This window comes from Saimiri boliviensis, chromosome 5 (genome assembly GCF_048565385.1).
Source record: "Saimiri boliviensis isolate mSaiBol1 chromosome 5, mSaiBol1.pri, whole genome shotgun sequence".
Classification (NCBI taxonomy): Eukaryota; Metazoa; Chordata; class Mammalia; order Primates; family Cebidae; genus Saimiri; species Saimiri boliviensis.
Genome location: NC_133453.1, coordinates 308,546 through 324,136, shown reverse-complemented (window position 1 = coordinate 324,136; position 15,591 = coordinate 308,546). Strand labels below are relative to the sequence as shown.

The window sequence follows — 15,591 nt, the reverse complement described above, 5'->3', positions numbered from 1 at the left end:
TTATTTGTAGGGAGAAGACCCCGTAAGTGCCAAGGCAGGAACAAAAAGCCTCAGCCTATTTCCACATAAATCATGAAGTAACTAGAAATACAACCCTAGTAGTTATTAGTTATTCATAGGCAATCTTAGTTATTCACAGGTGATCTTTCTTTTTTTTTTTTTTTTTTTTTGAGACGGAGTTTCGCTCTTGTTACCCAGGCTGGAGTGCAATGGCGCGATCTCGGCTCACCGCAACCTCCGCCTCCTGGGCTCAGGCAATTCTCCTGCCTCAGCCTCCTGAGTAGCTGGGATTACAGGCACGCGCCACCATGCCCAACTAATGTTTTGTATTTTTAGTAGAGACGGGGTTTCATCATGTTGACCAGGATGGTCTCGATCTCTTGACCTCGTGATCCACCCGCCTCGGCCTCCCAAAGTGCTGGGATTACAGGCTTGAGCCACCGCACCTGGCCCTATTCACAGGTGATTTAATTTTTACTAATGACTCTCAGGTGGGAAATGCAAACCTGGGGTGACACTGTGAAATGAATGATACTGAGGCAAGATGCTCTAAACCCTCTGTCACTCCCGCGTAAGGGCTGCTGGAGGGCACCTCAGCTGTGCCGCAGCGCCAGCGCTGGGAATGTGCCCGCTGTTTAGCCAGTTAGGGAAGGAGACGTCCAAAATAACTGAGACGTCCCAGAGATGGGAGAAAACTCCGATTCTCCAAGCTCTTATGGTACGGCCTGAGAGCTGTCAGGGAGGCCCACAAACGCTGGGAGCTTACTTGTCTATGTGCTGTGCTTCAGCGGTCACGTTCCGTGTGTGTACCTCGTTCCTTTTTTCTTAGAAAAGATAATCAGTAAGAGTAACATAAATACTAATGTCTTTCTTCTTTCTTAACAAGTATGGAAAAGCTGACATATTATGCTCCTTACCTCATCCCGACTAATTCCTGGGCCCCCACCTGTGTGCCACGCCCTATTTTACCCTGCCCCCAGTCACCGACCACCAAGGCTAGGCCCTACCTATGCCCTACCTTCCCTGCCGCCAGATTTGCAACTCAGTAAGAGTGAGAGCGTCCCGGCATTCGGGGCCACTGCTGGTCTCTGCGATTTGTGGACCCTTGGGCCCAAACTCTCTTTTTCTCTCTCTCCGAGTCTTTTGTCTTTTATTTCTACAATTTCTCGTCTCCGTGCCAGCCGGGAGGGGATCACAGAACCCTGTAGGGCTGGACCCTACAATTATTATTATTTTTTGAGACAGAGTTTTGCTCTTATTGCCCAGGCTGGAGTGCAGTAGCCCGATCCCGGCTCACGACAACCTCTGCCTCCCAGGTTCAAGCCATTCTTTCACCTCAGTCTCCCAAATAGCTGGGATTACAGGTGCCCACCATCACGCCCAGCTAATTTTTGTATTGTTAGTAGGGACAGTTTCACCATGTTGGCTAGGCTGGTCTCGAACTCCTGACCTCAGGCGATCCACCAGCCTCAGCCACCCAAAGTGCTAGAATTACGGGCGTGAGCCACTGTGCCTGGCCGGAAAAAAACAGTTATTTCAGGGGATGACATGGGTGGTAATCTTTACGGGTTCTGAATCATTCTTAATCCCAGGGGTCCAACATGCCACTGGCCTGCCAGTAAGAGGGAAGGCGTGTGGTGCTCAGGTGGCAAGAAGGTCCACAGACCTCATCTGTGGTTGTCTTTCCAGTTCCTGAATGTGTAATTTTTTTTTTTTTTTTGAGACGGAGTTTCGCTCTTGTCACCCAGGCTGGAGTGCAATGGCGCGATCTCGGCTCACCGCAACCTCCGCCTCCTGGGTTCAGGCAATTCTCCTGCCTCAGCCTCCTGAGTAGCTGGGATTACAGGCACGTGCCACCATGCCCAGCTAATTTTTTGTATCTTTAGTACAGACGGGGTTTCACCATGTTGACCAGGATGGTCTCGATCTCTTGACCTCGTGATCCACCCGCCTCGGCCTCCCAAAGTGCTGGGATTACAGGCTTGAGCCACCGCGCCCGGCTTTTTTTTTTTTTTTTTTTTTTTGAGACGGAGTTTCGCTTTTGTTACCCAGGCTGGAGTGCAGTGGCAAGATTCTGGCTCACTGCAACCTCTGCCTCCCAGGTTGGGTTCAAGTGATTCTCCTGCCCCAGCCTCCGGTGTAGCCGGGACCACAGGTGCATGCCACCACACCTGGCTAATTTTTTGTATTTTTAGTAGAGAGGGGTTTCACCATGTTAGCCAGCATGGTCTCGAATTCCTGACCTCGTGATCCACCCGCCTCAGCCTCCCAAAGTACTGGGATTACAGGCGTGAGCCACTGTGCCTGGCCCTGAATGTGTTAATTTTTTTTTGCTTTTTTTAGAGATGGGTTTCACCATGTTGGCCAGGCTGGTTTTGAACTCCTGACCTCAAATGATCCACCCGACTCGGACTCCCAAAGTGCTGAGATTACAGGTGAGAGCCACCATGCCCGGCCTGAATGTGTAATTTTAACAGTCACACTTGACAACTGGGAAACTCCCACACTGACCAGCAGAGCAAGAGCCAGCCGGTTAAGAAGGGCCAGGTGTACGTCTCCTTTCCAGGGTAGTAGTCCAAAGGCAAAATGCGTTGCTGACTTGGAAGAGTTTTGCATGGGTGATTCACCTGGGAAGAAGGTGGGTGGCCCTTGGGGATGTGGTTAATGTTAAAACGTGCACCCTGAATGAAGAGACTCCCCAAACAGGCTTCGTGTGAGCAACATGGCTGTTTATTCACCTGGGTGCAGGTGGGCTGAGGCCGAAAAGGGCATCAGCAAAGGGCAGTGGCATAGGAGTCGGTTTTATAGGTTTGGGGTGGGTGGTGGAAAGTTACAGAGTAAGATCAGTTACAGTGGTGGGGGTAGGGGCAGGGAGTGTACATTACGGTAAGTTCAGTTACAATGGCAAGTTCAGTTACAATGGCGGGTAAGGCTTAAGCGTAGTTAAGAGGTAAGGTGAGGAGTCATTACATTACAGCCGAGGCAGGCAGGACTGCAGACTTTCTGGGTCCGGGCTTGCACATGGAGGCCTGACAGTTAAGGAGGACAGGCATGACTCCATGCAACTGCTTGCTGCTCCCCAGCCTCATCACCAGGACAAATCCAGCTCGCTGGTTTTCTCTGCGACTACCAGAACCCATCTGCGTGCCCTCCGCCCACTGCACAGCTCAGCAGACCTGCCTCTGGGCCGTGTGGGGGCTCCTGCTCTCTGCCCCCATCTGCTCAGAGATCTGGATCATCACCACCTCTCAGAGGACAACCTTATTGAATTGGGTGAGCTGAAGTTAACAGGTGCTTTGGGAGGCAGAGGCAGGTGGATTGCTTGAGTCCACGAGTTCGAGACCAACCTGAGCAGCACACGAGACCCCATCTCTACAAAAAATGCAACAACAGCAACAAATTAGCCGGCGTGGTGTTGCTCGCCTTAGTCCCAGCTACTTGGGTGGCTGAGGTGGGAGGGTGGTTTGAGCTCGGGAGGCAGAGGTTGCAGTGAGCTGAGATCACCCCTGGAACTCCAGCCTGGGCAACAGAGCAAGACTCTGTCTCAAAAAAGCCCACAGAGGGCCGGGCGCGGTGGCTCAAGCCTGTAATCCCAGCACTTTGGGAGGCCGAGGCGGGTGGATCACGAGGTCGAGAGATCGAGACCATCCTGGTTAACATGGTGAAACCCCGTCTCTACTAAAAATACAAAAAATTAGCTGGGCATGGTGGCATGTGCCTGTAATCCCAGCTACTCAGGAGGCTGAGGCAGGAGAATTGCCTGAACCCAGGAGGCGGAGGTTGCGGTGAGCCGAGATCGCGCCATTGCACTCCAGCCTGGGTGACAAGAGCGAAACTCCGTCTCAAAAAAAAAAAAAAAAAGCCCACATTACAAGCAAGTGCTGGCGACGCCTCGGGCAGGGGGCCCCCGCCGGGAGCCAGCCCTCCTCGGGACAGCAGGTCTTGTCAGCAGGAGCCCCCGGGCATGCGAAGGGTTTGGGGGCACAGAGGCAAGAGAACACCTGCAGGACGCAGCTGCCCCCTAAGCCGAGGCTGGGGACCCGGAGGAAAGGGTGGTCCGCGCAGGCGCTGGGGGAGGCCGCGGGGAAGGGGGAGCCCGGGCACAGCGCTGGGCCTCGGAGGAGCGGGCGGCCCCCAGGTCTCGAACCCGAGCCCTCGCCCCGGGCTTCGTTCTGGAGAACGCTCCAGCTGCCGCTTGGGCGTCTAGGGCTGCGCCCGGCCTAGTTCCTTCCCTACCTGGAGGGAGCCGGGGCGCGGAAGGCCCTCCGGGAACGCAGGACGAGGGCGTGGCCGCGACCCTCCGGTGCCAGTCGGGGCGGGGCCTGCTAGGCGCACGGGGCGGGGCCGGGCGGAGGGCGGGGCCTGCTGGACGCTCGGGGCGGGGCTGGACGGGGCGGGGCCTGCTGGACGCTCGGGGCGGGGCTGGACGGGGCGGGGCCTGCTGGATGCACGGGTCGGGGCTGGACGGGGGCGGGGCCTGCTGGACGCACGGGACGGGGCTGGACGGGGGCGGGGCCTGCTGGACGCACGGGATGGGGCTGGATGGGGCGGGGCCTGCTGGACGCACGGGACGGGGCAGGACGGGGGCGGGGCCTGTTAGGCTCACGGGGCGGGGCTGGGAAGAGGGCGGGGACCTGCTAGACGCACGGGGCCGGACTGGACGGGGGCGGGGTCTGCTGGACGCACGGGGCGGGGCTGGGCGGGGGCGGGGCCTGCTGGACGCACGGGATGGGGCTGGACGGGGGCGGGGCCTGTTAGGCGCACGGGGCGGGGCTGGGAAGAGGGCGGGGGCCTGCTAGTCGCACGGGGCCGGACTGGACGGGGGCGGGGCCTGCTAGACGCACGGGGCGGGGCTTGGACAGCGTAGCTCGCCCGTCAGTGCGGACGCGCGGCGTCGTCCCGTCCGCTTCGGCTCTGCGGCTAGGGGCCTGCGGCGGGCTCTACGGGTTGGAGCCGGGGACGCGGTCGCGGGTGCGTGCGCGCGGCCGTCCGGGGCGCTGAGTCCGAGGGTCCCGGGCTGCGGCTCCACGGCGGGTTGCGTTCGCGGGGCGCGAGCTCCGGCGCCGTCCGCCAGTCAGGCTTTTGCCGGGGCGGGGGCGGGGATGGGGGGTGGGGAATGCGAGCTGCAGCTAGTCACGTGACCGCGCGGGACGTGCGCGCGTCCGCGGGGTCCTGGGCGGAGTCCCGGAGGGGCCGCCCCGAGCCTGCGCGTCGCCGACTCCGGGCTGGCGGCGGGGCCTTCGCGGCTCGCGGGGTCGTGGGCCGGGCCGCTGGCGGGCTCGGGTGCTCGGAGCCTTCCCTTCGCTGCCCCCGCCCTTCTCTCTGCTGCTGCAACCGTTTTTCGGCTTGTGGAAAACGTGCGTGAAACATGAACTTCCCTCGGCCACTTCCAGGCGCGCGGCCAGCGGCTCCCGGCCCTTCCCCGCCGGACCCTCGCCCGGAAGAAGCCCGAGGCCTCCGTCCCGGCGGCGATGCTGCCCCGGCGGCCGCTCGCCTGGCTCGCGTGGGTTTTGCGGGGTCCCCCGGGACCGCGCGGGGCCTGCGCCCCCGGAGCCGCGGGTTCTTGGAGTAAGCGGGCTGGTCCCCTGGCCCGCAGGGGCTGCTGCACCGCCCCCGGGACCCCCGAGGTGCCGCTGACCCAGGAGCGCTACCCCGTGCGGCGCCTGCCGTTCTCCGCGGTGTCTGAGCAAGACCTGGTCGCCTTTGAGCGCATCGTGCCCGGCGGGGTCGTCACGGACCCGGAGGCGTTGCAGGCCTCCAACGTAGACTGGCTGCGCACGCTGCGAGGTGGGTGAGGCTCGGGAGCCGCGGCGGGGCCCTGCGCCTTCCCGTGGAGGCTTCAGAGCCGGCTGAGAACGCGCTGGGTGGGGGCGCCGACCCCGGCTGCGCGGACGGGGGCGTGTGTACCCACAGGCTGCTGGAATAAATGACCACAAACGGGGGCTTGGAACAACCCAAATTTCCGGGCGCAGTGGCTCTGCCTGTAATCTCAGCAGCCCCGGAGGCTGAAGCCAGGAGCTGGAGACAGGCCTGGGCAACATAGGCCCCTCTCACCTCCACCGTCTCTAAAAATAAAAATGGAAATAAGTAAAATGAGCCCGCCCAGGACTGAAAAAGCAAAGTAAAAAAGTTACTCCAGCCCGGGGGTTCAAGTTTGCAGTGGACTGATCTCACCACTGCGTTCCTGCCTGGGCAACAGAGCAAGACTCCATCCCTAAAACAAAACAGACACCCCCCCCACCGCCCCCACAACCCCCCAGAAGTTTATTCTCTCAGCTCTGGAGGCGAAAAGCATGAAATGAAGGTGTCACAGGCTGCGCTTCCTCCAAAGCCTCCAGAGGAGGTTCCTTCCTGCTTCTTCCAGCTCCTTCTGGCCCCAGCCTCTGCCTTGTTTTTCATACGGGCTCGTCCTCCCCCCCAGTTGTCTTATAAAGGCACTTGTCATTGGATGATCCCTCCAAATCCACGGTGACCTCATCTCAGTGCTGTCAAGTTAATTACATCTGTTTTTCCTTTTTTCTTTTTGAGACAGGTTTTCTCTTGTTTCCCAGGCTGGAGTGCAATGGCGTGATCTCAGCTCACTGCAACCTCTTGCTCCCGGGTTCAAGCGATTCTCCTCCTCCCAAGTAACTGGGATTACAGGCACCCACCACCACACCTGGCTAATCTTTGTATTTTTAGTAGACGGGGTGTCACCATGTTGGCCACGCTGGTCTTGAACTTCTGACCTCAGGCGATCCACCCACCTTGGCCTCCCAAAGTGCTGGGATTACAGGCATGAGCCACCTCGCCAGCCGGACCGTTTTTTCAAATAAGGTCTCATTCACAGGTCATGGGGTTGGGAAGCCGACATATCTTTATGGAGCCCACTAGGTAAGATACAGGGCTCCTGGCCGGCCATGCCTGCTCCTCTCCTCCCACTGCACCCCTGTGCACTGGTATACAAGTCTGTGCACGAGTGAGGGACTTCTCAGCCTCCAGGGCTGGCACTTCCTTTTGGTAACAGTGCCCAGCTTTCTCTTTTATTATTTTGACATGGAGTGTATCCCTGTCACTAAGGCTGGAGAATCGCCTGGTATAGGGGGCTTGATGCTTGACAGGGGGCTCCTGAGGGTGGGGCCAGCCCAGCGCAGGGAGCGAGCTGCTGCTGTGAGTGGCTGGAGTCCCAGGCGTCCTGGACTTCGGTGGGTTGGCAGCCCTAGACAAGCACAGACAAAAGGGCACGGCTGTGTCTCTGCCCAGCTTTATTTACCACGGGAGGCAGCACACAGATTTGGCTGTGGGCTGTTGTTTGCTGACCCTCTTGTAGGTAGGTAGTACCAGGAGGAGCTGGGGAAAGGAGCTGATGGACAGACGCGGGGGCTGGGACCCCCGGAGGGGTGCGGGGGGGCTGTCTGGTGGGACCTGGAGAAGGCTGTGGGGCAGGGCAAGTGCTTTCCACACCCCAGGTCAGTGGTGTCCCCATGAGGGAGAGGGGCCAGTGGTCCCCAGAAAACTGCAGGGATGCAAAGACCAATGAAACAGGCTTGGGTGGGAAGGCACAGAAGCCACCAGACAGTTGGAAGACAGCTGCTCCGGAAATTCCTGGCATGTTTTGGAGTTGAGCAGGTGGAGGGGTCTCCTGTGGCTCCCGGGGGTGTGTGGCTCTGGGGTAGTTTTTGATTGCCACACACTAGGGGGTGCTTCGCTCACTGTGGGTACAGGCCGACGGTGCCCTGTGTGTGGGGATAGGAGGGATGGTCACCAGTGTGCCTCCAGCCCCTTCCCCTGGATGCACTTACATCAGATCTGGGCGTTTCCTGCGTCACCTCTGGCACCTCTGCCCCTTCGGCCCCTCCCTCTGTGAGACTCCCATTATTAACATGGGGCCACCAGGAGGGAGCCCTCCTTTTTCTCTTTCTTATTGGGAGGTAAACATCAGAGGAGTGGGAAATCCTCTTCTCATTCTGTGTCAGGGACGCGGCCTGGCCTTCATTCTGGGGAGGAGGGAGAGGTGCACTCATGTGTGTGTTGAGAACCCTGCCACGGGCGCCTCACAGTGCCGGAGTTGAAAGCTTTGCTACAAGTCCTGAGGCTCCCGAGCCCACCGGGGGAAAGGGACGCAGTGAGCACAGGTGCTCGAGTTCCCTCGGGTGCTGCGCTGAAGCATCGGGCCTAGCCTGGGCGCCAGCAGGCCCTGCCACAAAAATTGCTCATTTGATGAAAGAGAAATAAGTGGCTTTCCGATCATAAAAGAAAGGTGGACGCCACAGCCTGGTTCTCAGAGCTTCTGAAGAGTGGGGACGGGCACCTGTGCGTGCACCTCTGCTTCTCTGCAGCCCTTGTCACCTGGGAAAGTCATCTCGAGGAAACCTAAAGACAGAAACGCCTGCTCACTTGGGGCAGCAGTGGTTAGCAACCCCAGGCAGTTAACTTAGAAGGCTCCCGCCACTCACATCCTCGCATTCAGTACATAAGGCAGCCCAGAGTTACAGCCCAGTGGATAAAATGAGAAATCGCAAGCCCACACCGCTGTGAATCAGCGGCTACAGAACATTTCAGGAGCAAGGAGAAAGCCCTCTTGTGGCAGAGGCAGCTAAGAAGCCGGACGCAGTGGCTCATGCCTACATCCCCAGCCCTTAGGGAGGCTGAGGTGGGTGGATTGCTTGAGGCCATGAGTTCAAGACTAGCCTGGGCAATATGACAAAACCGTTTTTACTAAAAATACCCAAATTAGCCAGGAGTTCTAGCTACTTGGGAGGTTGAGGTAGGAGGATCGCTTGAGCGCTGGAGGTTCAGGCTGCAATGAGCTGTGATTGTGTCACTGTACTCCAACCTGGGTGACAGAGCGAGACCGTGTCTCAAAAGAAAAAGGAAATGTAGGTGGATGGATGGATTTAGAAAAATCAGTTGGCAACCGTCCTGGTAACTGATTCAGTCTAAGATAATCAAAGATGCTAAAATAAATGGGTGAGGCTTGAGGAGCAACATGATGTGCATGTGGTTTCAAGCATCTGCTTGTGAGGTGTGAGTGCCTCACGAAAGGAAGTGTGGGGACGTAGCAGCAGGGGAGGGGACATCCCTCCCACAGACATCCCTCCCACAGACATCCCTTTACCATGGACCAAGCGCTTGCCACAAGGGGGTGGACAGCTTCAGAGCCGCCAGTACCTGGCCTGTGGGACGCTTGTCCATGGGGCCCAGCCTCACCCACCTCCACACACTGCGCTCAGCGCCCACCTGCCACGTCCCATGAGGGACCTAGTTTTGGTTTTTCTGAGACAAAGGTCTTACTCTGTTGCCGAGGCTGGAGTGTCGGATTGGGATCATAGCTCACTGCAGCCTTGACCTCCTGGGCTCAGGTGATTCTCCCACCTCAGCTTCCCAAATAAGATCACTTGGGGCTGGGCATGGTGGCTCACACCTGTAATCCCAGCACTTTGGGAGGCCGAGGCAGGTGAATCACCTGAGGTTAGGAGTTCGAGACCAGCCTGGCCAATGTGGTAAAACCCCGTCTCTACTCAAAATACAAAAATTAACCAGGTGTGGTGGCACACACCTGTAATCCCAGCTACTCAGGAGGCTGAGGCAGTAGAATTGCTTGAACCCAGGAGGTAGAGGTTGCAGTGAGCCGAGATTGCACCACTGCACTCCTGCCTGGACATCACAGCGAGACTCTGTCTCCCCCCCCCCCAAAAAAAAAAGCTCACTCTCTGGGGTGAGGGCTCACTGGCCTTACCTGCAGCTTCCCCCACGTTGTCTCACGGGGTCTCCTTCCTGTCACAGGCTGTAGCAAGGTGCTGCTGAGGCCACGGACGTCGGAGGAGGTGTCCCGTGTCCTCAGGTAAGGTGGCCCCATGCCCTTCTCTGCTGCTTGCTGGTTGTTTTCCTCATGGAGCCTGTGGGCAGCTGGGTGACGCGTGGAAGCCAGCTGTGACATCTGGGTTTGTGTGTCTGTTCTGCGGCTAAGTGCTATCTTGCTGCATCTGTGGTGTGTAATCATTTCCCCCCATTGGGCAATGCCATCGCCCGTTTCTTGGCGCTGTTTGTAACAGCAAAGATCCTCCCCCGTGAATATACTACAGGGTTGCCCACTGAGCTGGTCTCCAGGTTTCCACGACCGTGGGCAGTGCTTTAGATCATCCTCAGCGGGTGCTTCCGGGCAGTTTGCACCCACTCTGTTGGACTCCATCCCTGGGCCTGCTCCCTCCAGGGTTTATTTCACATACATGGCAGATTCCTCTCCCCAGGGCAGGGAGCTTTGGTTTCTTCAAACCCCTACCCGTTGGGTGTGCTCAAGGCTTTGGGGCTTTGCGAAGGTGGAGACTGGTTGGGAGTGAGGTATCCTTGGGCACACGTCTTTGGGATGATGGAGCAAGGCTGGGGAGATGCAGGCGGGGTTTAGGGGGTGGGGGCAGTGCCGTCAGGGAGCCCTGAGCTGGACCCTCTGTGAGCACAGTATGAAGGGGGAGGATGGCAGCGGGGCACATAAGACATTCTGTCCTTTGAGGGGAGCCTTGTAGGACATTGGAATCAGGGCCTCCCTCCATCTCCCTGTGGCCTCCCATCTCCTCCACGAGGGCCTGTATCTCCTCCATGTGGGCCTCCGTCTCCTCCATGAGGGCCTCCACTCCGTTTCCCATCACAGCTTTCGGGTTGGCATCTCTCTCTCCTCAGAATCCCTCGTGTGAGCCCCCACCGAGGCTGTGGGCCGTGCAGGGTGATCAGGATTTGGGGTCAGGCGCTGGTCCTACGACATGTCCTTGAGGATGGTGGCGTGGGGGTGGGGACAGAGCCCCGACGCCCCTCCTGTTTTCATCCCAGGCACTGCCACGAGAGGAACCTGGCCGTGAACCCACAGGGGGGCAACACAGGCATGGTGGGTGGTAGCATCCCCGTCTTTGACGAGATCATCCTCTCTACTGCCCTCATGAACCGGGTCCTCAGCTTCCACAGCGTGTCCGGTAAGCCCGTGCTGTCCGTTGGGGTGCTGGCCGGAGTTTTTCCTTGCCAGTTTCTGCAACTGTGCTGTGCTTGGGTGGGCAAATGAGTCAGGGGCCGGGCTGGGGAAAGAACCAGTGTCTGTAGCCTGGGCGCCAGCCCCACCTCCCCCAGCTCCTCCAGACGTGCCTGCTGTGGGATCACTTGGATGATGGATGCTGAGGGATCGTTGCTCCGGTCCCTTCCGGCTCTAGCCACTCTGGAGCGTGTGTGATGCGGCAGGTGTGAGGGGGTGCTGTGCTGCTGTGGCGCGGGGCAGACCCCAGTGGCCGGGGTCCTGCCTTGGGGCTCTCCCACAAGGCCGGGCTCCTGGTGCCGGTCACTCTCTGTGGTCAGCCCCCTGGCACTGTAGGGTGTTGAGCAGCATCCCTGGCCTCCGCCTGCCAGGTGCCTGCAGCATCCCCAGCCAAGAATGTCTGCAGACACTGTCCCACGTGCCCTGCGGCAGGAGCAGCCCCAGCTGAGAAGCGTCACAGCAGGCTCCCCTCTCCCACACCTTTCCCTGAGCGTGTGGATGTGGGAAGTTTGGGAAGTTTTTCTGTCTCTTCACCTTCTCCGTTTTCCTTATGTATCCCTGTAACCATAAAGGTCCCTTCAGGTCTGATTTCTCCTTGGCCCAGCGATGTGCGGACGCCTCTTCTCGGCCCTGGCACTGAGGCTGATGTGCTGTCTGGGTGGCTTGTGTGTGCAGGACGTCGGGGAGGGCAGGACCCCCCAGCCCGGGGGTGCCTCGACAGCCTGGTCGCTCTCTGCAGGAATTCTGGTTTGCCAGGCGGGCTGCGTCCTGGAGGAGCTGAGCCGGTATGTGGAGGAGCGGGACTTCATCATGCCACTGGACTTAGGGGCCAAGGGCAGCTGCCACATTGGCGGAAATGTGGCAACCAACGCTGGGGGCCTGCGGCTTCTTCGATACGGCCCACTGCGCGGGACCGTGCTAGGCCTGGAAGTGGTGAGCCGGGGCAGCGGCTTGGTGCAGGGCTTGCCACGGGGCGTCCTGTGACGGCCCTCGTGGTCCCAGGTGGCGGCAGAGGTGAATGGGGCTCCTCAGGGGGTGGGCGGTCTTGGTGCCTGGCCCTGGGCCCCTCAGGGACGTGCGGGGTACACAGCCCCCCACCCTGAGGAAGGCCTGGCCCTACCCTGCCCTTCCATGGTGGTTATGCGCTCACTGCCTCTCGGCCACACGGAGAGGATGCAGTTATGGGGGGACCCACCCCAGCAGCAGCGGGCTTCCGGGAGCCAGGCGTGAAGGAAGACTCACCCGGGGTCGGCTTCGTGTCCTTCCGTGTCTGCTGTTCCTCCAGGGCCCCTCTGTGTCCCCGCACCCTCACCAGCCGAGTGTCCCGGGCAGAGTGCTCCGTCCTGTTTACCCGGGTGGACGAGGCAAACGCAAAACCGTGCTTTGCTTTCATCCAGTAAATTATGACGTCCCGGTAGCTTTTTTTCTGGCCAGCCACTGATTATCTGTATTGTAAGTTACTTTCTTGCACTCGCGAGCTGTATAAGCCTCCGACTCATAGTACCAGCACTCAGGACTTGGCGAGGCCTGCAGCTCCGGAGCTTTGACGCCTTGTGGCTGGGGGTCCGGAGGTGCTGGGTCCTGGGCCGGGCGGTTCTCTGCGTTCTCCGTGTTCCACCCCCAGGGAGCCTCCCCACTGCCCCACAGGTGTGCCCTTGCGTTGGGCAGTGAGCTCCTGCGTGTGGAGGGGGTCTCCTGCAGGAGGAACGTCCATCCTTCAGCCTCTTGGCATGACCTCAGCCTGTTGCAGACATGACTCCTGCCCCAGAGATGACCGAGGTCTCGTCAGCAGGCAGCTGAACTTGCTTCTCTTGTTCCCCAGGTGCTGGCCGACGGCACGGTCCTGGACTGCCTGACCTCCCTGAGGAAGGACAACACGGGCTATGACCTGAAGCAGCTGTTCATCGGGTCGGAGGGCACTTTGGGGGTCATCACTGCAGTGTCCATCCTGTGTCCACCCAAGCCCAGGGCTGTGAACGTGGCTTTCCTTGGTGGGCTTCCTGGAGTTGTGCCTTGAGACGGGGGGCTGGGCTCGAGCGTCTGCTCTGATAGAGCCGCTGCTGGTGTGAGTGAGGGGATGGAGGGAGCCCTCACAGGAGTCAGTTCCGGTGTGTTCCCTGATGTCTCTGCTTCCAAAGGAATCGGGAGTCCAGGACCCCACTCCACTGGTGGTCATGGGTAAAGGTCTGGAGTGAGGCCTCTCCCTGTCTCTGGTCACAGCACACTTGATTCCGTAACAAAACTGGGGTTTGTGTCATCTTCACCCCACTGTGTTGGTTAAGTAGGTTGTGGGACATCTGTCATTTGGTCTAAGTTTAGGACACCACTCTTAGTTAGCGTGGGAATCAAGAATTCCCTCCTGTAAGAGGGAGGCTTCTCCAGTCAGCCCTGATGGCGGGTGGGGGGCGGTCTCAGCAGACCTGCTTGCTGCCTTGTGTCCACAGGCCTGCTTCCCTCACGGCCAGCCGGAATGGGAGCTCACAGCCACATCTTCAGTTCTCCCCCCCGGATCTCCCTTCGTCTCCTTTCTTGCCTTCATTTGAATGGGGCAGGTTTATGTAGCGTTTTCTCCTCCAGGACTTCAGAAGCTGCACAGCCCGTCCGTCTTTGAGTGAGTGTGGCTGCAGTGCGGTGGGTCTACCTCACCAGCTCCAAGAGCAGTGTCCTGACCTGCCAGGAGATGGGGCAGCCTTGGAGGCTCCTGTGACTTGTTTGTTCCCTCAGTCACTTATATCTCGTTGTGATGTGTGTTCATTCCATATTGTAAACAGTCTCACCAGAATTATTATTTTATGGCCATTTTCTCTGCTCTTCACTCTCTTCCATCTGATCTTCCCTTTGGGATTATGTTGCAAACAGACTTGTTCATTTTCTGCAGTAGAGGTCTGCTGGTGACCACCTCCTCACTTCCTTATTTCACTCTCATTCTGGAAGGCTCTTTTCCGCAGGCACGTGGCTCCAGACTGGCATTTGTTTTCTTTTATCCCTCTGGATATGCCAACCCAATGTCCTCTGGCCTCCTCGCTGTTGGGAACTTTGCTGTTGGTGACTGCTGCTGTGAAGGGATTCTGCCTGTCTCCCAGCCCAGCTTGGGCCACTTTATAGATCATTCTTTTTGCTCTTCTGAGGTTTTCAGTGGTGGCGTGTATATGTTCTTTTTCATCTCTTTGAAATTACTAAATTTTTTAAACCTGTGGCTTGGTTTCTTTTACCAGTTCTAGAAATTCCTAGCCACTATTGCTTCAGATGTTGCCTGTGTTTTCCTCTCTTTTTGGGACAGTGATTCTGGATAGAACTTCTCAGTCTGTCTTCTACGTCTCTTGAACTGCTCTCCACAGTCTTATCATTGCGTCTCTGTGCTGCATTCTGTGCAATTTCTTCTCACCTGCCTTCCAGTTCATGAACACCCCCTTCAGCTGTTCTGTATGCTGCGGAACCCCGCCAGGGATGGTTCCTTCCATACGTCGAGTTTTAAATTTTGATTATGAAAGCTCTTTATTTCTAGAAGTTTTGTTATGTTTTTCAAATCTGCAATGTTACTTTTTATGAGTTTTTTTTTTTTTTTTTTTCCTGAGGCGGAGTTTTGCTCTTGTCGCCCAGGCTGGAGTGCAGTGGTGCGATCTTGGCTCACTGCAACCTCTGCCTCCCGGGTTCAAGCGATTCTCCTGCCTCAGCCTCCCGAGTAGCTGAAATTACAGGCATGTGCCACTATCTATGCCTGGCTAATTTTGTATTTTTAGTAGAGACGGGGTTTCACCATGTTAATCAGGCTGGTCTCAGACTCCTGACCTCAGATGATCTGCCTGCCTCAGCCTCCCAAAGTGCTAGGATTACAGGTGTGAGTCACTGCACCCAGACTGTAGGTTTCTATTCTGGGTATTCTCAAGCTCATCATTTGTGTCTTTAAACATAATTTGACACATGTAATCCCAGCACTTTGGGAGGCCGAGGCTGGCATATCACCTGAGGTCAGGAGTTTGAGACCAGCCTGGCCAACAGTGAAACCTTATCTCTACTAAAAATATAAAAATTAGTTGGGTGTGGTGGTACGCAACTGTAATTCTAGCTACTTGGGAGGCTCAGGCAGGAGAATTGCTTGAATCCAGAGGTGCAGGTTGCTGTGAGCTGAGATAGTGCCACTGTACTACAGCATGGACGACAGAGCAAGACTCTGTCTCAAAAAAAAAAAGTTTGAATAATTTTTTAATGATTTATAATCAGGTAATTACATTTTTTTCAAGTCTACGTAGTCTAAAAGGTTTTTTTTAGGTTGGGTATTGTGGCTTGCACTTGTAACCCTAGCACTTTGGGAGGCTGAGGCAGGCGGATTATGAGGTCAGGAGTTTGAGACCAGCCTGGCCAACATGGTGAAACCTCGTCTCTACTAAAAATAGAAAAATTAGCTGGGCATGGTGGTAGGTGCCTGTAATCCCAGCTACTAGGGAGGCAGAGGCAGGAGAATTGCTTGAACCTGGGAGGTGGAGGTTGCAGTGAGCTGAGATTGTGCTCTTGCATTCCATCCTGGGCAACAGAGTGAGACTCTCTCTCAAAAAAAAAAAAAAAAAAAAAAAGCAAAAACTCAGTTTTTTTTTAAG

At 57.3% G+C, this 15,591-nt stretch overlaps 1 protein-coding gene and 1 long non-coding RNA gene across 5 annotated transcripts in view; one reads left to right on the top strand and one right to left on the bottom strand.

The window, feature by feature from the left end:
• Positions 1–2,708: 2,708 nt before the first annotated feature.
• On the bottom strand, positions 2,709–4,314 carry LOC141584513 (uncharacterized). Its single transcript, XR_012517569.1, has 2 exons — positions 4,237–4,314; positions 2,709–3,372 (listed from the first exon to the last, which is right to left on the bottom strand). It is a non-coding gene; the product is annotated as an uncharacterized LOC141584513 (long non-coding RNA).
• Positions 4,315–4,852: 538 nt separating this feature from the next.
• Positions 4,853–15,591, top strand: part of D2HGDH (D-2-hydroxyglutarate dehydrogenase) — a 33,499-nt gene continuing 22,760 nt past the window's right edge. For 2 of the 4 annotated variants that reach the window (XM_074398696.1, XM_074398695.1), the window contains exons 1-6: positions 4,854–4,971; positions 5,394–5,787; positions 9,766–9,823; positions 10,804–10,943; positions 11,736–11,929; positions 12,819–12,987. In XM_074398696.1, the coding sequence (XP_074254797.1) occupies positions 5,472–5,787; positions 9,766–9,823; positions 10,804–10,943; positions 11,736–11,929; positions 12,819–12,987 (877 nt within the window). In that variant the 5' untranslated portion in view covers positions 4,854–4,971; positions 5,394–5,471. Of the gene's footprint in view, positions 4,972–5,393; positions 5,788–9,765; positions 9,824–10,803; positions 10,944–11,735; positions 11,930–12,818; positions 12,988–15,591 lie in introns of all 4 variants that reach the window. The other 2 variants (XM_074398697.1, XM_039469996.2) reach the window with 2 other exon arrangements.